Source organism: Hyperolius riggenbachi, chromosome 5 (assembly GCF_040937935.1).
Source record: "Hyperolius riggenbachi isolate aHypRig1 chromosome 5, aHypRig1.pri, whole genome shotgun sequence".
Lineage (NCBI taxonomy): Eukaryota > Metazoa > Chordata > Amphibia > Anura > Hyperoliidae > Hyperolius > Hyperolius riggenbachi.
In genome coordinates this window covers 416,460,645-416,485,207 of record NC_090650.1, presented here as the reverse complement: position 1 = coordinate 416,485,207, position 24,563 = coordinate 416,460,645, and the positions used below count along the sequence as shown (strand labels likewise).

At 44.9% G+C, this 24,563-nt stretch overlaps 1 protein-coding gene across 5 annotated transcripts in view; it reads left to right on the top strand.

The window, feature by feature from the left end:
- The window catches only part of MTSS1 (MTSS I-BAR domain containing 1), a 209,722-nt gene that overhangs the window by 18,896 nt on the left and 166,263 nt on the right, over window positions 1-24,563 (top strand). The window contains exon 1 of one of the 5 annotated variants that reach the window (XM_068238010.1): window positions 18,921-18,986. The exons of the other annotated variants lie outside the window; for them this stretch is intronic. Coding sequence (XP_068094111.1) covers window positions 18,921-18,986 — 66 coding nt within the window. Of the gene's footprint in view, window positions 1-18,920; window positions 18,987-24,563 lie in introns of those variants that run through there. 5 annotated transcript variants of the gene reach the window in all.

Below are 24,563 nucleotides of genomic sequence, written 5' to 3'. Positions count from 1 at the left end.
TCTGGTGTGCAGCAGCCCATTCACTTTCATTAGCCAAGCAGTGTCCCCCCTGCTCTCTTTCTTTCTTTCTTTCTTTCTTTCTTTCTTTCTTTCTTTCTTTCTTTCTAAGTATTTGTGTACTCCCTGTGTCCATGGTGAGTGTTTCAGGCCTCCTCTGGTATCCGGCATCCCTTTGAATTGCCACTGCATGCGGCTGTGCCACGGGAAACCGCGGCATGTACTGACATCACTACACGTATCGGTGTCACGTGGTACAGGTGCTTGCGGAGTATTATGATGTGTACACATGTATTTTACATTTTACAATTCATAGTGATATGATGGTGATCCCTTCAAGAGAATCTGTATTGTTAAAATCGCACAAAAGTAAACATACCAGTGCGTTAGGGGACATCTCCTATTACCCTCTGACACAATTTCGCCGCTCCTCGCCGCATTAAAAGTGGTTAAAAACAGTTTTAAAAAGTTTGTTTATAAACAAACAAAATGGCCACCAAAACAGGAAGTAGGTTGATATACAGTATGTCCACACACAGAAAATACATCCATACACAAGCAAGCTGTATACAGCCTTCCTTTTTAATCTCAAGAGATCATTTGTGTGTTTCTTTCCCCCTGCAGCTATCTTCCACTGAAGTGTCAGGCTGTTTCTTCCTGCAGAGTGCAGACAGCTCTGCCTGTATGTAATTCCTCAGTATGTGAAAGCTCAGCCAGCTCAGAGGAGGATTTATCCAGCTTGTAAAAGATAATAGAGCAGAGAGAAGCTGCCCTAATCTAAATAACACACAGGCAGTGTGCAGAGAGGGGCCTGGAGGGGGGAGATGCATCACAGAACCACAACACTGAAGAACTTGGCAGCCTTCCAGACACAGGCTGACAAGTCTGACAAGAGAGAGATAAGTTGATTTATTACAGAGATGGTGATAGTAGAACGTGCTGCAGTAAGCCAGAGCACATTAGAATACATTTTGGAACATGTAGGATGGAAGAAAACCGGATGAAATTTTTTGTTACGGAGTCTCTTTAAAGCTAACCTGAAGCAAAAAAATAAAAAACAAAAACAAAAATCTTACGATACAATATGTGTAGTACGGATAGTGAATAGAACATTAGTAGCAAAAAAAAGTCTCATATTTTTATTTTCAGTTACTAAGCCTTGGCTGCTCAAGAGCTTCAGAAAACAGGACTGTATTTTCAGAGAAGCTCTTTTGCATAGATAACCGAAGTGTGTTTTTTTTTTTTTTTTTTTGTTAATGTTCAGTTTATTAGCTCTACTGCACATACAATTCATTATCTCCTAAGTTTATTTTTGCATCGGGTTTTCTTTAAATCCTTGTACTTTTGTGTGCCCCCCCCCCCCCCCCAGATTTCTTTGAGATAATAATGTGAGGTCTGCCTTGAAACTCTTTCCCTCCGATCCCTATGAAGGATATTACAGGCTGATGTAGCATGGCTCTGCTCTGGAGCAGAGGTCCCGGGATTAGATGGTATTTTCACAGCACTTTGCTAAAAATTGGATTAGGCGCTCCTAATCTGGGGGGATAACGGGAGGCCCTCGTTGGATTGGTGCTTCTGTTTCATTAGCCGGAGTCGTGCGTTGATCTGTCAGACGGGAGCTGCGGGATTCTTCCGGGCCGGCGCAGGTTATAATTTCCTCGGTGCTGCCCAATTTCTATGTGGTGCCCCAGTGTGGATTACGGAGATTTAGAAGTCATGCAGGAGAGCCGGGAGTCTGCGATTCCCTCACAGTTCAGGTCTAGCCTTTCCCCAGCAGTGAATGGAGCCATTGTTGTGTCTTCATAATGTGAAGGGAAGGTTGTGTTATTGTTACAGCACAGAACACGCTCTCCTTCATTCAGCTCCGCTGTCATTTCCAGTCAGCAGAATGCAGCATTTATCAACCCTCCAGGAAGGCCTCAGACGCTGCTGTGTGCGCAGGTGTTAGAGGAACTGTAGAGAAAAGAACATAATGTATAACATTTCTTATTGTTTTTTACACTATTCATTTATAGATTAATCAGTCAATGTCTGCCCATTGTAAAATCTTTCCTCTCCCTGATTTACATTCTGAAATGTAACACTGGTGGTGACATCTTTAGTTCTGCCAGGTGATCTCAGCAGAATGTTAGTTACTGAGCGTTCTATGCACAGAGGGAGATGCTGGTTGCTTGGCAATTGAAAAAAGACGTTATTACCAGGGCTGTGGAATCGGAGTTGGAGTTGGAGTCGGAGTCGGGGCAATTTTGGGCACCTGGAGTCGGAGTTGGAGTCATTTATTTCATAAACTGAGGAGTCAGAGTCCGGAGTCGGCTGATTTTTGTACAAAATCCACATCCCTGTTAAGTATTAGACTAAGGAGTCGGAGCCATTTTGGGTACCCGGAGTCGTGATTTCATAAACTGAGGAGTCGGAGTCCGGAGTCGGCTGATTTTTGTACAAAATCCACATCCCTGTTAAGTATTAGACTAAGGAGTCGGAGCCATTTTGGGTACCCGGAGTCGTGATTTCATAAACTGAGGAGTCGGAGTTGGAAGATTTTTGTACCGACTCCACAGCCCTGGTTATTTCCCACAGTTCGAGGTTCACAGACAGGAAACTGTCAGGACCATGGTCATGACATCACACTGTGGGAGGGGTTTTACCACAGTATCAGCCATATAGACCCCCCTGATGATCTATTCAAGAAAAGGTAAAGATGTCTGAGGAGAAAGGGGGGTATCAGCTACTAATTGGAATGAAGTTAAATCCTGGGTTAATGCTTCTCTTTAAAGAGGCACTATGGTGAAAAATGTTAACATTTTAAATATGTGCAAACATATACAAATAAGTACATTTTTTTCCAGAGTAAAATGAGCCATAAATTACTTTTCTCCTATGTTGATGTCACTTACAGTAGGTAGTAGAAATTTGACAGAAGTGACAGGTTTTGGACTAGTCCATCTCTTCATAGGGGATTCTCTGATTTATTTTCAAAAGCACTTAGTGAATGGCAGTTGCTCTGTCCAACCGCCAAAAAAACTGTGTTGGGAGCAGGGAAGCTGGCCAGCATCATTGTTTAAATCCTTTTTAGGGAATATCTTTATAAAGATTAACTAGATAAGGACCGCAGTGATTGAGATCTACGCCCTGTTTTGGTGGGCTCCTGGCTGGCAGGGCGTAGATCTCAATCACTGTCCGCAGCGCGTTTCCGCCGCTACCCGCCGATCGCGCCGCTCAAACCCGACGATTCTCGCCGCATCTCACAGGCTCTGCCTGTCTCTATGACGGCAGAGTCATGTGAGCCGGTCAGGAGACGATTTCATTGGCTCCTGGCCGTGTCTTTCAAGGTAAGCCACTCCCATTGGCTTACATTGATAGGCAGAGTCAGGAGCCAATGAAAGCAGCTCCTGACCGGCTCACATGACTATGCCGTCATAGAGACGGTAGAGTCTATGTCCTGAGGGTCGCGGCGATGACGGCGGTTGCGGCGATTCGTCGGGATTGGACCAGCGGTCTCTGGTCTTTAAGTGCCCATTGACCGCTGGTCCTTAAATGGTTAAAAGCCTTGCTGAGAATCCCCTATGAAGAGATGGACTAGTCCAAAACCTGCCACTTCTGTCAGATTTCTACTACCTACTTTAAGTGACAGCAACAAAGGAGTAAAGTAATTTATGGCTCATTTTTCTCTGGAAAAAAACTACTTCTTACTTATTTGTATATGTTTGCACATATTTTAAATGTTACAATTTGTTTTGCCATAGTGCCCCTTTAAGGGATAATTGTGTACTTGTATAATAAAAACAGATTTCTTCAGTCAATGATATGTACACCTGAAGTGAGAGGTATATGGAGGCTGCCTTATTTACTTCCTTTTAAGCAATACCAGTTGCCTGGCTGTCCTGTTGATCTCTTTGGTTGCAGTAGTGTCTGAATCACACACCTGAAACAAGCATGCAGCTAATCCAGTCAGACATCAGACAACCATCTGATCTGCATGCTTCTACGGGGTCTATGGTTACAGGTTTTAAGCTTGCCATACATTACTCAATGTATGGCCAGACCGTCCATAATGGTGCCCATTTATGGTACGATAAAAAGGTTTCACGTTCCTATTTATTCGACCAAAACGATGAAATCGAATGAATGTCAAAAATATTTTTTTTCGATTAAGAAAAACATACGACTATCATTTTTTTTTTTCTTTTACGATAAAAATCTGATCAGACATGTTAGAAAAATCTTTATATTTGATCGAAATAAGTGAACGACATTATCTAATCGGAAAAAATTGTACCATGTATGGGCACCATTAGACCGATTCCTCTCTGTGCCTACCAGCACACTGCACAAAGGTTTCTAACACTTCAGCATGAAATCTATTGTAAATCATCCAAGTTCCACCGCCTGCCAGGCCACCCCCCAAGTGTAAAAGTGTGTCCACCCCACCCAAAGGCAAAGGAGGCGGGCCACATGTGCGTCCACTGAAGCTGTGGCAGAGAAAGAAAGGAAGACTGTGGCAGGTAAGTATGAATGTTTCTGTTAATAGGAACATTAAAGGGATACTGTAGGGGGGTCGGGGGAAAATGAGTTGAACTTACCCGGGGCTTCTTACGGTCCCCCGCAGACATCCTGTGCCCGCGCAGCCACTCACCGATGCTCCGGCCCGCCTCCGGTTCACTTCTGGAATTTCATACTTTAAAGTCTGAAAACCACTGCGCCTGCGTTGCCGTGTCCTTAATCCTGCTGATGTCACCAGGAGCATACTGCGCAGACACAGACCATACTGGGCCTGCGCAGTATCTCCTGGTGACATCAGCGGGCTCGAGGACACGGCAACGCAGGTGCAGTGGTTTTCAGACTTTAAAGTCAGAAATTCCAGAAGTGAACCGGAGGCGGGCCGGAGCATCAGTGAGTGGCTGCGCGGGCACAGGATGTCTGCGGGGGAGCATTAGAAGCCCCGGGTAACTTCAACTCATTTTCCCCCGCCCCCCCCCCCCCCCCCCCCCCCCCCCCTTACAGTATCCTTTTAACTTGCTGGAATTATTAGCATTCCCCTAGATCAGGGGTGTCAAACTCAAATACAATGTGGGCCGAAATGATACACTGGGACCTAGTTGCGGGCTGAAATTGTACACCGGAGTCTAGTGGCGGGCCAACCTCGATGTCTACTGGCCACCTTCCTCCCTTATAAAGTTCTCTGGTGTCTAATGGCCCCCTCCAACCCCTATACAGTTCCCTAGTGGTTAGTGCTTTCCCTCTACCTCCCCCATATGGCATCTCTGGTGATCTAGGGCTTTACCTCCAATATAGCTTCTCTGGTGGTCTAAAGTGGGCCAAACATACTGCAAAGTGAGGGCCAAATTTGGCCCGCGGGCCGGAGTTTGACATGTATGCCCTAGGCCTAGATCATCTCTGCTAGACACAGGCTATTATATTTTATCTAATCTTATATAATTATATTTTATCTTCTATATTATATATATCTTCCACATTATTCTGTGATTTGAGAGCCATTTTCCATGCCATTACCCAGAACCCCTTGCAGTTCTGGCTGCCCTCTCCCTTGTGTGTTCAATAAGCGGAAAACATGAATAGACTAGCGATCCTCATTGAAGGCATGCTATGTTTTTCACGCTTCAGCGGCTGCATTAGTCACCACAGCAAGGCTGGACATCGTCCTAATTCCAGCGGATTGTCACCCTGAGGTCTAACAGAAATGTATATGACCTTATATTGTCTCCCTCACAGCGCAGTTACAGTACAGTATGGCACTTACTGACGGAGATCTAGCTGTGACCGTTATTAGACTTCTGGAAATCCATAGAATTGTTTTTTCCCAGCAAAGCGGTGCTAGAATCAGGGCTGTGGAGTCGGAGTTGGATTCAGTCAGTCGAGGAGTCGGAGCCAATTTGGGTACCCGGAGTTGGAGTCGGTGGTTTCATAAACTGAGGAGTCGGAGTTGGAAGATTTTTGTACCGACTCCACAGCCCTGGCTAGAATTGTATTTATTTGTGTTACGGTCAGCATAATAGAAGTGTTCTACTGTTAGCCATCAGTAAAAGCAAGAAGTTTTGAATGTCAATACATCTTTTCAAGAGGTTAATGATTCTTCTAGCTGGTCCATAGCCTGAGATATCAATCCCCTAGACAGGGAATCTGGTAAAAGCAGGCATGATTGGTATCCACAATGTACATTGCCTGGCTGTCATGCTGATCCTCTGCCTTTAATACTTTAAGCCACAGCCCCTGAACCAGCATGCAGCAGATCAGGTATTGCTGACAAGATTAGCTGCATGCTTGTTACTGGTGTGAGTCTGACACGATTGCAGCCAAATAGATCAGCAGGACAGCCAGGCAACTGGTATTGTTGAAAAGGAAATAAATATGGCGGCCTCCATATTCTTCTCAGTTCAGTTGTCCTTTAAGTCGGGGATCCCCAACCTGTGGTCTGCGGCCCACTGGTGGTCCGTGGGACGCTCCCAGTTGGGCCGCAGGACTGTCCCCTTCAACCGCCCCTCCCGCCCGTCCCCGCGGTCGCCGCTGTTATTACCTTAGCAGCGGCCGCTCTCCCCTCTCCAGCGCATGTATTTATTCAAGCAGCGTATCTCCCGGCTGCTCTGTGTGATGCGCAGGCAGAAGGGCTCGGTTACCATAGTAACGGCGATACATGTCGCCGCTACAGGAAGCCGCTGCCCTGCTTCCTGTCGCATCACACAGAGCAGCCAGGAGATACGCTGCTTGAATAAATACACGCGCCGAAGAGGGGAGAACGGCAGCTGTTAAGGTAATAACAGCGGCGGGGACCACCACCTGGCTGTACCGGGGCGCTATCCTGGGGCACTATTCTTGCTATACTGGGGCGCTATACTGGGGCTCTATACTGGGGCACTATACTGGCTATACTGGGGCGCTATACTGGGGCACTATACTGGCTATACTGGGGCACTATACTGGCTCACTATACTGGCTATACTGGGGCACTATTCTGGCTATACTGGGGCACTATACTGGGGCACTATACAGGCTATACTGGGGCACTATACAGGCTATACTGGGGCAACTAAACTCCCTATACTGGGGCAACTATGCTAGCTATGCCACTGCACCCTCGCCAGCACCATTCCCCCCCCCCCCCCCCCCCCGTAACCCACTCCACTGTCCACTAGGACGCGCACCCGACGTCCACTCCCCCCGCGGCGGTCCCCGGAAAAAAATTTGGTCAGAAAGTGGTCCCCGGGCTGGGAAAGGTTGGGGACCCCTGCTTTAAGTCTTTAGGAAAATCACAGGTGCACTGAAAAACTAAGCATAAGCTTCTAACCGGAGTGTTTGTTTTCTCCGTTGTATATCCTTCACGCTTGGCGGAGCGCATGTTCTGTGAGATGTTTCTGTTCACGATGCACGTCAGTCTGTATTTGCTCCTGGCTGCTTGTTGTTGGGCCACGTGTACGTACAGTAGAGCAGCTCTCTCTCTCACACACACACACACACACACACACACACACACACAGTAATGAGCTGCAGACGCTTGTCATACGCACCATAACCTTTATCCACCTCCTGAATGCTCACACGTTGCCAAGGCTGTCGTTCTGAAGTGTTTGTCTGGCCTTCAAAGCAGGAACGCAAGTGAAGGTCGCAGCAAATCTCATGTCGTGAGAGGAAAAAAAACTCTTAAACCAAATGTAAAATCTCTCCAAGTATATAATGAGATCAGTCATGTGAGAGTTAGCAATAAACACCCTTAACCTGACTACTCCACTTAAAACACAAGTCAGAGCAGAAGCAAGGTTTAAAGTGAAACTGTAGTGTAAATAAAAAAACAGATACTCGCGTAAGTAGAGGGAAGGCTCTGGGTCCTACAGAGCCTTCCCAGTCTCCTCATGGTCCTTACACTACAGATACAATACAATAAAATTTCTATAGCGCTTTTCTCCCATAGAACTCAAAGCACTTAGGCTCTCTTAGATTCAGTAGTTGGCAGTAGGATGAAGTATTCACACAACAAAAATTATATTTCTGCAAATGCCAAACTGAACAGGTGGGTTTTCAGTCTGAATTTAAACACGTCCAGGGATGGAGCTGTCCTGATCTGTTGAGGTAAGGAGTTCCAAAACGTAAGGGCAGCATGACAGAAGGCTCTAAGACCAAAAGTTTCCAAGTGGACTCTGGGTATGACTAGATTATTAGAACCTGTGGATCTGAGAATGCTGGGATTGCTACGCAGCTGTAGCATTTCTTTCATATATCCAGGGCCCAGATTATTCAGGGATTTAAATGTCAGTAGGCCGATCTTGAATAGGACCCTCTATTCTATAGTGAGCCAGTGAAGGGAGTGCAGGACTGGCGTTATGTGGCAGTGACGGGGTTGGTTGGTTAGCAGTCTGGCAGCAGTGTTCTGTATCAGCTGTAGGCGGTACAAGTCCTTTTTTGGAAGGCCGGTGTAGAGAGCATTGCAGTAGTCCAGTCGGGAGGTAATGAAGGCGTGGACTACGGTTGGCAGATCTTCTGGGGGGATGAGGTGCTTGATTTTTGTGATGTTCTTCAGGTGAAAATAGGATGATTTCACCACAGCAGAGATTTGGGTTCTGAAGTTTAAATCCCCATCAATTATAACTCCCAGGTTACGCAGATGATCAGAGCTGCGTAGATCTATCCGTGCCTCCTATTCCCAGTGGTGAAGGCTGCAAGTTAAGTTGTTTTGTTGTCATGCGCTGCCCTCCGATCAGAAGGACTTCAGTTTTGTCTGCATTCAGTTTCAGCAGTTGTCATTCATCCATTGCAGTAGTTGACGTAAGCAGACGTTTATAGTTGGAGTTGGGTCTGTCACACCAGGCTTAAAGGAAAGATATATATATATATATATATATATATATATATATATATATATATATATATATATATATATATATATATATATATATATATATATATATATATATATAAAGCAAACCTGTGTCAAAATACACATACTAAGGGTGCCCATTCAACACTCAATTTTGTGGGCCGATCGAGACGAAATTTTAATGGTCGAAAGAGAGGATGGTGAATGCTTAAAAATCTTGGTTGCAAAGGCTTTATCTGGTGTGTGGTGGTTATGGGGTTTCCTTATCCTGACAGACCCCAGGCTGGTGTCCCCCAAGTGTATATACAGTATGTTTTCACCCTCCTGTGTGCAGTGTTGTAGGCTCACCTGTCTCACCACGCATGGTCACTGCCAGCTCCTCTACCACATGATGGGTGTATGTAGCAACCTCACTATATACGGGTGTGTCATGTGATACATACAGGTGCTCGCTGAGACACTGGAGGAGGCCAGAAATGGCGCTGGAGTGTGACAGACAACCGGGTGGTCACCAAAATTAGCCAGATGGAGCACCCAGCTAAAAGAGTCTGAGGAGAACATTGCACACGGGAGGGGGGGGGGGGGGACAAGACCATTTCCAAAAGATATTGTGCAGAAGTATTACAGGTATTGTAGACACTGGCATTGTTTGAAAGGAAATAAATATGGCAGCCTCCATACCCTCTCACCTCTAGCTCCCTTTAGGGATCCCAAACTACCCCCCCCCCCTTCGTCAGGAGTTGTGCGCCCCTAAGTGTCATTGAAAATAAAAAAAAAACTCTCACAATCTACAGAGGGTTGTATGCAGTGATTATATTGATGCTATGAGTGGAGTGGAAGTTCTTTTGTAAGCGGTTATTTTGACTTGACAAGGTTGTCTAAGCCTCTCAGACAAAGAGACATCTTACCTTTTTTTTTTTTTTTCTTTTTTTTTTTCTTTTTCTTTATATAATTAAGTCACGATTAATAGATGGAGGAGAAGGGAAGCAGACAAACAATCCAACAGATGGATGTTGTGGCCTGAGGTGACCCTCTTGTATCATACCCCCGCACACAGTCAGATTGGTGTTGGCGGCAGCTGCGCGGGGGGCTGCCGGGACACGGCGCGCTTGTTTGTCGGTTCTATTTACATAAGTTTGTATTTTAGGTCTATTAAGTCGATGAAAACCAGGAAACCTGGCGCAACATCAGAATCAGCCTCCCATTCAAATAGTTTGCTCTTTTTTTACGGTGCAATTGGTGTAACAGCAGTGAATTGGGTTAATGGTTAACAACTTGCTGGGTTTTTATATTGATTATACCAGAGAACAAATACATTTCACTAAAATAAGATTTAATGCTGTGAAATATCTTTATCAACATTTCTTTCTTTCTTTAGTCCAACTGATGCTTTAAAACGTGAAAGAAAGTTCTGGTCACAGTGAGGAAGATGTAAACTTGGCCTGATGTGCGTTTCGCAGGGCATAGGGAGGCTTCCTCAGGATAATAACCTAGCAATCAATGTGCTGTGAGGCCTAGTGCACACCGAGCGGTTTTTGGCGCGATCCGCCGGCCGCATCCGCCTGGAAAAACGCTTGGCTAATGTACTGCAATGGGATGGTGCACACCGGCGGTTTGAGGTTTTTGCCAAGCCGCAAACGCGCCTCCTGCTGCGTGTTTGCGGATTTTGGAAGCGTTTCGTCAATGTAAAGTATAGGAAAAACGCAAACTGCTCTGAAAAACGCTAGATCAGAGCGGTTTGCCAGGCATTTTTGTTACAGCAGCTGTTCAGTAACAGCTTTTACTGTAACAATATGTGTAATCTGCTACACAAAAACGCACCCAAAACTGCTAGGTATGTTTAGAAAACCTCTCTAAACATACCTAGAATCGCTCTGAAATCAGCTCCCAAAACCACTAGCGTATTGCGGATCTGTTAGCGGTTTTGGTGTGCACTGGGCCTGACAGTGGATGTGTAAGGGCCTTTTTACACAGGGATGAGGAGTCGGAGTCGAGGAGTTGGAGCAATTTTGGGTGCCTGGAGTCGGAATCGGTGGTTTCATAAACTGAGGAGTCATTCGGATGATTGTTGCTCCCCAGGGAGTCTGCAGAGTCTGTTAAGTTGGGAGGTGATTGGGGGAGGGTCAGCAGCCTGCTCAGGGGCCCAGGAGGGACGTTTGGCTGCAACAAAGGGCCTCTAATGACGCTTTTTGGTCGGGGGGTGTGTGTTGGGGGGCCCCCAGGCTAATTTTGCCCTAGGGACCAATTGTTACTTGAACCGGCCCTGGCCATGCGTCGTGCTATGCCGGAAGTAGTCAAGTCGACACAATCCCGTTGCAAAGTCATCTGTGTGTTACCGCATGATCTGTGCCTACCGCACAGATTATACAGTAATGCAAGTCTATGGTGACGCAGTTAGTGTAAACTATGGAGTGGGGCAAGCATGTGCAGACCGACGTAAATCCGGGTGACGTACTTCCTGTTCAGCAGGAATTACGTCAATGAACAGGGAGGAAGGAGGGCGGGCCTATGCGTATGACCCTGCTGACGCATTCTGTTGCACAGTTATAGGAACTACTGACTCCTGCGGTGCTGTGATCCCAAGGCAGGCTACTATGCTATGAGATCACCACATCTCACAAGTAAATGCGGCCATAATAGTTTGTACCAGTAAGAAAAAGGAACCGGAACTAATGATGTGACAACAGAATTATAAAGAATTCTAAAATTGGTAGCAGTTTCCGGTATATGACTGTGAATATGTATTGGTAGAGTAAGGACTCATTTGCACTCAACAAAATTTGCGTTTGTATTTGTAAATTTGCGTTTGTCGCACATCTAATGTATTTCAATGACCTCACATTTAACCTGCAGTTTTCTTTTTGCAGTTTTGTGCAAAAAAGCGAGTTGGATTTTGTAGATACATCCTGGTGTAAAAAACGTCATTTAAAACCACAAAAACACCGAAAACCTCTCCACAAAAAAATCACGTAACTCACGCAATCGCAAAAACATAAAATCGTACATGCAAAACCAGCTTGCAATCGCATGCGGAATTTTGCAATAAGTGTTAACCAGGGCTGTGGAGTCGGTACAAAAATCATCCAACCCCGACTCCTCAGTTAATGAAACCACCGACTCCAGGTGCCCAAAATTGCTCCGACTCCACAGCCCTGCTGACACCTGGGGCTTCCTACACTGGTCCACCTCACCTCATGAACAGGTACCTAAATGACTAATGACTACTGTGTAGAATATATCATTTGCAATGCAAAGTTTTGTGTATAGCATGTGAAACATTTTTGCATTATTCATTTTTTATTGCCTGGATTGTGGAGTGTGACATGCTGTCTTCTTGTGAATGCCACACACAGTTTGGTGAGACTGAAACAGCAGTTTGTGAACTACCCAGACTCCTCCCCCGATCACCTATGTGGTAGGCAAACATAGGATTCTATAAGGTTGCAGTGCTGGTCACAAACCGTAATGGTGCCCATACACTTATTGTTTTTTCCCATTTGATTCCCTTCAGATTCAATCCACCTTCTGGGAAATGTTACATTAATGGATTCTGACCAAAAATCAGTGATCAAAAGTATTGATCGGACAGGACGGAAAATGTAAGTCAGTCATGGGGAGGCTAGAGTATTGGTAGATAGATGGCTCATAGCTTTGCACAGCACAGGTTCGAATCTTGGCTCTTCCTGTTCAGTAAGCCAGAACCTATTCAGTAGGAGACCTTGGGCAAGACTCCCTAAAGCTGCTACTGCCTATAGAGCCCACCCTAGTGGCTGCAGCTCTGGTGCTTTGAGTCCGCCAGGAGAAAAGCACAATATAAATGTTATTTGTCTTGTTGTCTGGTCTTATTTGTTGCAAAACGTACAGCTGTGCAAAGGTTTGTGTAGTGCTAATTCATTATAAATGTAACCACGTTTAACGTTGATAAATATGTACAAGATTATTATTTATATAGTGCCAACATCTTCAGCAGAGCTGTACAGAATATATATATTATATTCTTGTCAATAACTGTCCCTCAGAGGCGCAATCTGATCCCTACCATAGTCCTACTGTATGCCCATCGTAGTCTAGGGCCAATTTAGGTGGAAGCCAAGTAACTTATCATACAAACTCCAGTGCCCTGGCTTGGATTTAAACCGGGAACCCAGTGCTGCAAGGCGAGTGTGCTATACACTATGCCACTGTGCTGCCCAAGAGCACTATAAAAGCTTTATTAAACATTTTTGAATATACAAGCCATAAAAAAATTATGAACTGTGTATGGAGGACAGGAAATAGTTATTGAAATTCTATATTTGCATTTATAAAGGAACGTTGAGGCATCCATGTCTATATAGTTACAAGTTTCAGGATGGTTCTATCTTGATCCAGACAGAGATAATTTTACCCGGGTGACTTTTTCTTCTTCTGAAGGTTCGTCAAGGCCAAGAGATTGAACCTGGATACCTGTTGTGGATTTTTCAGTGTACAGTATGTAACTTTAAACGTGTGTAATCCTGCGTGTGTAATCAGACGCCTCTTTCTAACCTTAGGCAGTAAATTGAATGTTCACACTGGACTGGACCAAATACTCAGAGCTGGTAGGTCAGGTTTGATCTTGGTTTTGTAGCCTGAGGTTAGTGGACTGCTCTCTAGTTCAGCATGTGGCCATGAGCATTACTACTGATCCTAATTAGCGTAGTCTATGGGGGGGGGGGGGGGGGGGTGACCTTTTATTTCTCCCCTTGTTGTTTAATCCCGCCCCTTCTCTGCTCAGCGGCAGAGTAGAGAAAGTTTGAAGTGGAGAATTTGCAGAGTGAAATGGGATGCAGGGATTATAAACGCCACACTCAGGGCTGGAACCCACTAGAGCGATATATTATTTTTTTTTTTTTTTTTTTTTTTTTTAGGGAGCGTGATAAATTGCGAGCGATTTTTTTTTTTTTTTTTTTTTTTTTTTTTTTTTTTTTTTTTTTTTTTTTTTTTTTTTTTTTGCTAGCGTTTTGATGTTACTGCACACTGTAACAAAATTAAAATAAATTGAAAGGACCAATCTTTAAACCACTAATCAATACACAACCGCTGGCAAATTGATACACTTTTTAAAATCGCTCCCTAAAACGCTCAGGAAATCGCTTACAAACTGCTCATACAAAACTCTAGCGACTGTGATTAGCGATGGCGTTTTATAGTGGGTTCCAGGCCTAATGCTGCATACACACTTGAGATAAAAGTCTCTGGAAAAGGCAAGATCACAGACCAATTTTACCCCATTCCATGTAGTATGAGAGCCATACTCTACACAGTCTATTCTATGGAGCTGAACTCCCCATCAGATAAAATCTTTGCAAGATGCTGCACACAAAGATGCCCGTACACATTCAAAAGATCATTATCTGCAAAAGATCTCTTCCTGCAATAGATCCATTCCTGCAAAATGCATTCATAGTCTATGAGATCTGCAGATCCTCATACACACCTTGTTTAACAGACTTCATCTGCATATATGGCAATCATCTGCAGATCTGAAAATCCATCCTGGTGGATCTGATCTGCAGATGATCTGCAGATGATTGCCTGTTAAACAAGGTGTGTATGATGATCTGCAGATCTCATAGACTATGAATGCATTTTGAAGGAATGGATCTATTGCAGGAAGAGATCTTTTGCAGATAATGATCTTTTGAATGTGTACGGGCATCTGTGTGTGCAGCATCTTGCAAAGATTTTATCTGATGGGGAGTTCAGCTCCATAGAAAACACTGTGTAGAGTATGGCTCTCATACTACATGGAATGGGGTATAATTGGTCTGTGATCTTGCCTTTTCCAGAGACTTTTATCTCAAGTGTGTATGCAGCATAAGGCCCATATGCAATTCACTTTCTCCTAGGAGATAATTTTCATATTTTCTTTGAAATAACATTCAAGTATTTTACAAACAAAAAAGTTATTGAAACAGTACGATCAAAATTATTTTGGCCTCAATTTACGGAGCTTTATCAAACACTTTATCAAACGTTTGATAATTTACCTCATGGGTAAAATCTCATTTTAAATTCACTGTGGTGTTATATATTTATTGAATGTTTTACCGATAAAATATTCCATAAATATATAACACCTTAGTGAATTTAAAATTAGATTTTACCCATGAGGTAAATTATCAAACGTTTGATAAAATGTTTGATAAAGCTCCGTGAATTGAGGCCTTTGAGTATTTTCTTGCCTGCTGATGGGTTTAAAGGCAGCGTGTCTACTTCCTGCTTTCATGGAAGCAGACACAGGGATTCCAGTTGCCTGGTAGCCCTTATGCTTCTGGCATAAGTAGTGTCTGAGTCAAAACCCTGGAAGAGGCATATAGCTAATCCAGTAAAACCTAGGTCAGCTGAGTCAGCGTACCTGATCTGCTGCATGCTTGTTCAGGGTCCATGGCTAAAAATATTAGATGAAGGATCAGGAGGATAGCAGACAACTGGTATTGTTTAAAGTGTACCAGAGATGGTACGCTTGGGGTTATTTATACTTACCTGGGCCTTCCTCCAGCCCCATGAGCAGCATGGCTTCCCTTGCCGTCATCTTCAACCCCTCTGTTCTGGCGCTACAACTCCCGGTAATCGCTGCCAGTTGTGGGCTTCTGCGCATGCAAGGCTTGGCTACTGAGCATGCTCAGTAGGCTTCAGGGGACGGGAGCGTGATGAGGGGGTAAGCATGCGGCCAAGCTGTGCATGCGCAGAAGGCCACGGCTGCCCAGATTACGGGGAGTCATAGCGGCATAACGGAGGGGCCGAGGAGGATGGCGAGGGAGGCCCCGGTGCTCATGGGGCTGGAGGAAGCCCCAGGTAAGTATGAATAAGCGTTAGTGAACCGTCTCCGCTTCACTTTAAAAGGAAATAAATCTGGTTGCCTCCATATCCCTCTCAGCTTGGGTTCACTTTATATCAGCAGACAGGTGAAATAACCTTTTGTCCTCAGGGCTAGACTAATATAGCAGATTCTGAAGCAGTGCAGCTATGAGGCAGTGAGTTACCTCCCTGACGCACAGCAGACCAGCATGCAGGAAATGTAATGTGTAAGTGTCAGTGTATTGTCAGACGTGCCCAATCGTATTGTGACGCTTACATGACGTATGACCTGCACTCTCTAGGCCACGCCCCTCATAGACCAACCTCTTTATTGTGGTGGCGTTCCTTTTCTGACCGCTTCAAGCTAATTCTTCTGCTGTCAATGAAAGAATGCTGATGTGTGACAACGACTACGTCAGGACAGAAGGTCATCGCTGACCTAACAGATCCTCACCTGTTGCTCAGATAATCGCTGTGGATGGCGTCTGTGTACAGGGTGGGGGCATTTATAAAGGTCTAGTGTCCCAGAGAGGTGTGTGACACCTCAGGTTCCACTTCTGAACAACCTGGATGGATTTGTTAAAGCTAACCTGTCAGGAGAAAAAGTTTGATCTATACCTAAGTGGTGGAAAGTCACGTGATGCGTCAAAAGCTTCCCAGATCGTCCTGGAGCCCACCAGTGCTGCATGGGACTCTCTTCACTTCTGGCCACGCCCCTGTATGCGTGTGACCGTGCTGCGCTTGTGCGACTACGGTCCATGCAGGCCCAGTAGCATGCAGTCACTTGCGCACTGCTTTTTCCTTCATGCACAAGCAGCTTTGTGTTACTGGGCATTCGTGGACCAGCTTTACAAATTTGCAGTGCAGTCGGGTGTGTACATGAATGGGAGCATGGCCACGAAAACCTACTCAACCAGCCCTTGTTGAATATGCTTTGAAGGACCCTGCACTGGAACGGTGATGCACAGGATGATTGGGGAAACTCTCAACTATCCACTGCCTCAGTGGCGTAGCAATAGGGGTTGCAGAGGTAGCGACCGCATCGGGGGCCTTGGGTCAGAGGGGCCCCAAGGGGACCCCTCCCTTAAGCAGAATATTAGCTCTCTATTGGCCCTGTGTGTGTAATAATCACTTCTATAGATGCTTTAAATAGTGGTTATCATTAACAAACTGTTCTCCATCCCCTTCTTGCACCTCTGACACTGTAGTTGCCATTGGCAGGTTTTGGTGCGCCGTATCAATTGTTATGTATAGAGTGCTTGGGGGGCCCAATGTAAAACTTGCTTCGGGACCCACAGCTCCTTAGCTACGTCACTGCACTGGCTTCTAAACTTGTACAAACAAGCCCCGCACTGTTCATCCACTTGTCCACACCGCGAAAATTGTTTCTTTAAATGCAATGTAAATAAACAGGAGTCTTCCAAAAGGCAAGCAACCTTTGTCCTGCTTCAGTGAGATACCCACTACCGCACCCCAAGCAGTGGGCACCCACCATTGTGACCCTCAGCTAGATGGGTCTACAGCGCCTATTGTAAAAAACAAGGAACACCAAGAGCCCCAATAGTGTAATATGTACTAGTAAATGGTTACTAGATAGAGTAAATATTAATACTCACAAACCGGGGTCACCATTAGGCAACCACTGTAAAGGCAGGTGGGGAGATTTTCCTGATCCCACTCAGGAATAAGAAGTCGCTCTCTGTAGATGAGAAAAAGGGATTCAACCCTCCACCCAGGGTGGACTCAATATTATGCAGGAGAACAGAGGCGCCAAGAGGATAAAAGGAAGCTAAATGAGCTTAAAAAACAAATTCTTGGTAAATAGAGGAGGTAGTGGTGGAATTATCTCCTCTAAGTAGACACACAACGACTGTAGTAAAGACAGTCAATATATTTTATTTATGAACTCCAAATATGCAACGCGTTTTGCAGGTTTGATCCCGCTTCATCAGGCAATAACAACGGAGCAATAGCATATGTGGTCAGTAGAAGAGCCAGGCTTTTTGGAGGAGGTAAGTCCACCACTGCCTCCTCTATTTACCAAGAATTTGTTTTTTAAGCTCATTTAGCTTCCTTTTTATTCTCTTGGCACCTCTGCTCTCCTGCATAATACAGCGCCTATTGGGTCATCTGGCCGCTCCCTGCCTTTCTGGGAGTTTCCGTTGTCACCTCTGGTGTAAGTGGATAAAATCGCCTCAAAAGATAAACCTTTTTGGGGCCACCGTAGCATAAAATTGTAAAACCAGTTTTATAATAAAAAGTGCACACTTACAAACGCATCCAATAAAATGACCGTAGAGTTAATGGGCTCCCCGTGCGTTGGCCACTCGGTCGGCTTGAATCGCGTTGTAGTATTCATCCAGATTTCTCCACGCCCACTGTTGCCGTGTACGGCTTCCCTTGCTTTAGGTTCTCTTTGAGTGTAATAGAACTTATCCAGACCCATGTTTTGTTCATAATTTTGAGCCAGGAAGTCTTTAAACCAGTCAGATATCATTTCTGCACTCACATTATCCAGACCTCCACTTATTACCTGTGTTTGGTGACTGAAAGAGGAAGTGAGGGAATCCACCCAGTAGATGTTGGATTCGCTCCCCTGCAGTACTTCTTTAATCCTGTACATTGTGAGGTGAGGCTTCCATGGACAGTTTGTTCCAGCACATCCCACAGATGTAGAAGTAGAATGGTGGTACTGTCTTCCATTGCTTCGTGTTCTGACATTTACGTGCCACATTGTAGGCACTTCTTGGAGTAGCTGGAGTTGGCATGTGCTCTCTTCCGTGTGTGATGCTGCAGGTCAGTTTGCTATGCCCTGTGTATCCTTGCACTTTTCTTTTATGGCCAGCCTTCGCTTTTCAGCAGTTTATATGGTAGCTTCTCCCTGGGATTTGACCAGGCTAGACATAACTCTCCTCTTGATAGGAAAGGGGTAAGTTGGAGTGATCAAACCAGGGCTGTGGAGTCGGTACTAAAACCACCTGATTCCGACGTACCCAGGTACCCAAAAATTGCTCCGACTCCACAGCCCTGGAGTATATTCACACTGTGTATATTCCTGTTACCCATGCATGTAAAAATATCTGTACAGTAAATGGAGACAGTGGTGGGAATGGCACTTTGCCTTCTGCTTAGTATAGACTTCTGGGAAATCAATGAGCCATATGGAGGTGTTGGGCATTCTGGCAAGTCTTAGACAAACCCTTGTTCTGTTGCCATGGTTTTGAGCAGTCGTTTGAAGGATGAGTTGTGGCTGGCTCCAGGTTTATTTCGTAAGGTTATGGTTTATAGTGATCAATACAATACGACCTGTGTGGTAGTTATGCATAGGTATTCCATTTTTATAGTAAGTGAAGATTTCCTTTTATCTGTATTTCTGGTTCTTGTTCATCCTGTGATCAGTGGTATGTCTTTGTCATGGTGGCGCACTATATTTAGACCTTATCGGCTATACTGGTACCCTTGGGGTTACTTCTATAGCTGTGACAAGACTTGGGTTTCCATGGTGATCGGTACTCCGTAGAATCCCCCCTTTCTGGTCTCAGCGGCCTCATCAGTATACATTATCTGTGCAGGACAGGCCTTGCCAGGGGCTGCGCCATAAATATTTATGATCTGCACCTATCCTGTGTAGTGAGGAGAAATTCCGCTCTCTGCACACTGAGCAGGTGCTTTACGTGTCTTCAGTGGTTATTGTAAAACGCATAACTCAGCAGAGACCTGCAGCGGGAGAAATATGGAGGCTGCCAGCAATGGCAGTCTTTACTCATGGCTACTTCCATAGCCAATAGGATGATCGTCTACCTTTCTAAAGGAACAAAACCCTGGAACAAGCATATGGCTAATCCCAGTAAAACCTGAGTCAGCTGAGTCAGAGTACCTGATCTGCATATGCTTGTTAAAGGTCTATGGCTAACAGCATTAGAGACACAGGATCAGAAGGACAGCCAGGCAACTGGTATTGTTTAAAAGGAAATATGGCAGCCTCCCTATCACTCTCACCTCGAGTTCTCTTTAACCTTTTAGCAGCCAATTCATTTAGTGGCTTGCAAGTGCTCCAGGACAATTAATTTAGCACATTTTTTATTTCTTTATTTGTTACCTTTCCATGCTTCTAATTAGTAGTGCTGCAATGCGTATTTATGGCCACTTGTCACTAGAGGGCAGTGTGAGACAATAACAGAGGACTTCTGCTTTCAGTTTCTATTATTTCTGCTAGCAGAGAGAGATTAAGGCATTCTAAGAATTTACAGCACAAGGAGTTCTGCCCACTGAGGTCAAAAGCAGAGCGCTTATCTCAAACAAGCTAACTCAATTGATGCTGCTAATGGATTAAAGAGGCGCCACAATGAGCTTATAGTAGAATATACTACACTATTCAGGCTACCAAATTTTCTGTTCAGTTTCCTGGTTTCTGCAAGTGAAAAACTTCCTATATCTATAGATTGCTGAAAATTGGTGTTACCACGCCCTCCCAGTAATGTCTAGCCTAGGCTATTGTATTATGCAGAATTCTTCTTCCAGGGCACTCTGGGACACCAGGTGTTGTTTCTGCTCACTTCAGAACACCAGTAAAAAAACAATCCGCTGTGATGCATCTTGCCAGCAATAAAGATACCTCCTGTGATAAATGTAAAGCGGACCTGAACTCGGAGCTTCCTCTCTGCTCCATAAGATTAGGAACAGCGTAATAACCTTTACAGAAAAACATTTTTGTTACAGCTGATACAAATCCTGCAATAAATCTGTAGTGTCTGCTTCCTGCTTTCACGGAAGCAGACATCCTGTGTTTACAAATGAGCTGTTCTGCCATGGCAGGAGATTCCTGATCTGTCACAGCTGAGAGATGAAATTACAACTTGTGATTAGTCACAGATGAGGGGGAATTAGGCAGGCTAAACTCTCTAAATACATACAGAGTTGTGGAGTCAGTACAAAAATCATCTGACTCCTCAGTTTATGAAACCACCGACTCCGACTCCAGGTACCCAAAATTGCTCTGACTCCTCCACTTCGACTCCACAGCTCTGCTAAATACAGTATGTACAGGGTGCTTTCTATATGGTTCCTTCTGTCCCGTGCAAGAGTTCAGCTCCACTTTACAGGACCACTATCGTGAAAAATGCTAAAATTTAAAATACATGAAAACACATAAATAAAAAGTACATTTCTTCCAGAGTAAAATGTACTATAAATTACTTTTCTCCTATGTTGCTGTCACTTACAGTAGGTAGTAGAAATCTGACAGAACTGACAGGTTTTGGACTAGCCCATCTATTGTCTTATTTTCACTTACTGAATGTAAGTTGATCAGACCAACTGCCAGAATAGGGTGCAAACAGGTAGGAGGGTGGCCTTCATTTTTGTATAAATTCTTTCCAGGGAATGCTTTTGTAAATAATAAACTACTGAGAATCCCCCATGAATAAATGGGCTAGTCAAAAACATATCAGTTCCGTCAGAATTCTACTAACTACTGTAAAGGCCCGTTTCCACTAGCGTGGAAACCGGGCCGAATCCGCATTTTCCCCACAGGCAAATTACACTGGGAAACTCTGCCATAGGAAACAATGGCCCCGGGGGCTGAATCGCTTACCTTAGCGATTCGGCCGACGTTGCCATCAGTTTCCGTGCGGGAGGCTGCGAATCCCATAGCCGTGCATGGCGCAGCTTATGGGATTCGTCAGCGTTCCTGCAGACCAGGAAGTGCTGCTGCGCGTCTCCCAGCCGTGCGCGGCGCTAGTGGAAACGGGCCCTAAGTGACAGCAACATTCTTATTTTTAAAGAAACCTACTTCTTATTTGTATGTGTTTTCATGTATTTTAAATTGTACTATTTTTCGTGATCGTGGTCCTTTTTAATGCTTTTTTGATTAGTGCCATTTTTACACGTGCTTTAGCTATACATAATATGCATATCCTTCCAGGAGTGAGGCATGCTGGTTCTTGCAGTTAAGCAGAACCACAAAGCTGCTTTCCTGTGAGATTTTGCAGCGTGTGGAGCTTTGTATAGAGTTGTCTCCTCTATTCTGTGAGTCACAGCTGGGGATACATGCTGCCCTGGCCTCTATTGTTGGTGGGGGAAGCGGATTGAAGAGCAGAAGCATAGAGGTTCCAGATGAGGGGCATGGAATGTATTGCAAAGGGCAGATCCCCCTCCCCTATGTGTGTGATGTTAATTACTATGTGTGTAACACACTGCAGGTGTGTGCCATAAAGACTGACTGAGGAGGAGGCGGCTCAGGGCTGGCTGCAACATGTGCTGGTGAAAGTTACATAGTGTGCGCCAGCATGGCAGATGTCGCCCTCTGCTCCTAGTGCGTTACCCTCTTCTATAGTACATCCATAGCTCAGGGAGGCGACTGTGTGGAGTGTGAAGCTCTTAAAGAGGAACTTCAGTAAAAATAATGTAATAAAAAAGTGCTTCATTGTTACAATAATTATGTATAAATGATTTAGTCAGTGTTTGCCCATTGTAAAATCTTTTAAATCCCTGATTTACATTCTGACATTTATTACATGGGGGACATTTTTACTGTTGGCAGGTGATGTAGCTGCTGCATCCTTTTTTGCAGTTGGAAACAGCTGTAAACAGCTCTTTCCCACAATGCAGCAAGGTGTACAGACAGGAAACTGCCAAGAGTAAGTACTCAGTTTATTGTGGGAAGGGGTTCCACCACAATATCAGTCATACAGCGCCCCCTGATCTGTTTGTGAAAAGGAATAGATTTCTCATGTAAAAGGGGGCATCAGCTACTGATTGGGATAAAGTTCAATTCTTGGTCGGAGTTTCTCTTTAAAGGGAACCCGAGGTGAGCGGGATATGGAGGCTGCTATATTTATTTTCTTTTAAACAATCCCAGTTGCCTGACAGTCCTCCTGATACGTTCAGCCATAGACCCTGGACAAGCATGCAGCAGATCATTTACTTTGACTCAGCTGACACAGGTTTTACTGGATTAGCCATATGCTCGTTCCAGGGTTTTGACTCAGAATCTATGCCAGAAGATCAACAGGGCTGCCAGGCAACTGGTATTGTTAACACGGAAATAAATGTATAATATGATAGGACATTAGACTATGGTAGATAAGATTGTGAAGTCCTCTGAGGACTGTCAGTGACATGACTATGTGCTCTGTAAATTCACAAGCCAGTGTCAATATGACATGCTCAACAGCAAGGAGGGGTATTCTGGGAAACCATAAGGAGTAAATACATGAGCTATTACATCAATAGGAACGAGGTGTTACTGACAGTCCACATACGATAGCCATGGAGGTCAATGTGCCCCAGTCACAAAATTACCGTAATAATATGGTAGGGCATTAAGCTATGACTATGGTGGCATTATATTGTGAGCTCCTCTGAGGTTAGTCAGTGACATGAGTATGTACTCTGTAAAGTGCTGCAGAAGATGGCAGTGCTCTATAAATACATAAAAATAGGTACTTATCCGTTAGCCGGGCGCATCCGGCAGGTGGCACTGTTGTAGCGAATTTCGATGCGCTGTTGTATCTAATTCCATTCATAGTTACTATGGTAACAGGTGGCCGCAGGTGGCGCTAATTACATTGTTGATACGCAACATAACGATACAGTGTGTTAATGGCAACGAATATACATTGTATTTGAAGTGGCCGGAATTAAAATGAAGGCGGCGGCAATGTAACACATGAAGCCGCCGCCTTAGTCTGTTCTTCTTCTCCCCCTTTGCCCTCTCGCTTCTATACAACACTGCCAGCTGGGGGGGGGGGGGGGGACACACGTGTCCCCCCACAGTCGTTCGTCGCAAGGAAACAAGCAGGCTCCCCTGCCGCGACGAACGACTCTGGGGGGACACGCATGTCCCCGCAGGCTGGCAGCATTGTATACAAGCGAGAGGGCAAAGGGGGAGAAGAAGAACAACAGACGAAGGCGGCGGCTTCATGTGTTACATTGCCGCCGCCTTCATTTTAATTCCGGCCACTTCAAATACAATGTATATTCGTTGCCATTAACACACTATCGTTACGTTGCGTATCAACAATGTAATTAGCGCCACCTGCGGTGCTTCCATTCACACAGTACTACGTTCAGTAACTATGAATGGAATTAGATACAACAGCGCATCGAAATTCGCTACAATAGCGCCACCTGCCGGATGCGCCCGGCTAACGGATAAGTACCTAAAAATAATATGATAGGATATTAGACTGTGACTATGTTAGTGTAGATGGTAAGCTCCTCTGAGGACAATCAGTGACATGTCTGTGTTCAAGTGCTGTGGGTGATGTTTAAATCAGGGGCGTTTCTAGGGTCCTTGGAGATCAGTGGCACCTGTGGGCACCAGGCGGGGAGGTACATGCAAAAAATGGGCGTGGCCATGCGGTGAGTGGGCGTGGCCATGGGTGGGGCCAAATGTACATGAACTTAGCAGCGGTGTAAGCTACGGATAACGGGCCTGCCCATCGAAATATTGGACGGAGCCCCCTGTCCTTTATTTCGATCATTTACAATCAGTATAGGCATAGATCAAAGATGTATACACACATACAATTTTGATTGGTCAATCACTGACCCCCAATTTCCCACCCCCGTGCAGTAAGTGGGCCAACAGACAATGAATTTTATGAACAGAGCTAAAATTGGCTAATCAAAATTGTATGTGTGTACCAGGCTTTACAGCTAATACTGTACATACTGAAAGTAGCAGGGATCAGCATACAATACAGCTGGTTTACAATCAATAAAGGCACAGAGTAACACCTTACACTGTACACACTGGAGGTAAATCAGCACACAGTGCAGGCACTAGAGAACAGCGTATACTGTACATACTGTAGGCAGCAGAATTCAGCACACTGCAGCTAGCGTGCCAAAAATATGACGATCACGTTGTACGGCGTGCTTATCGCGCCGCACCAAAAAATAGGTGGGCCATGGA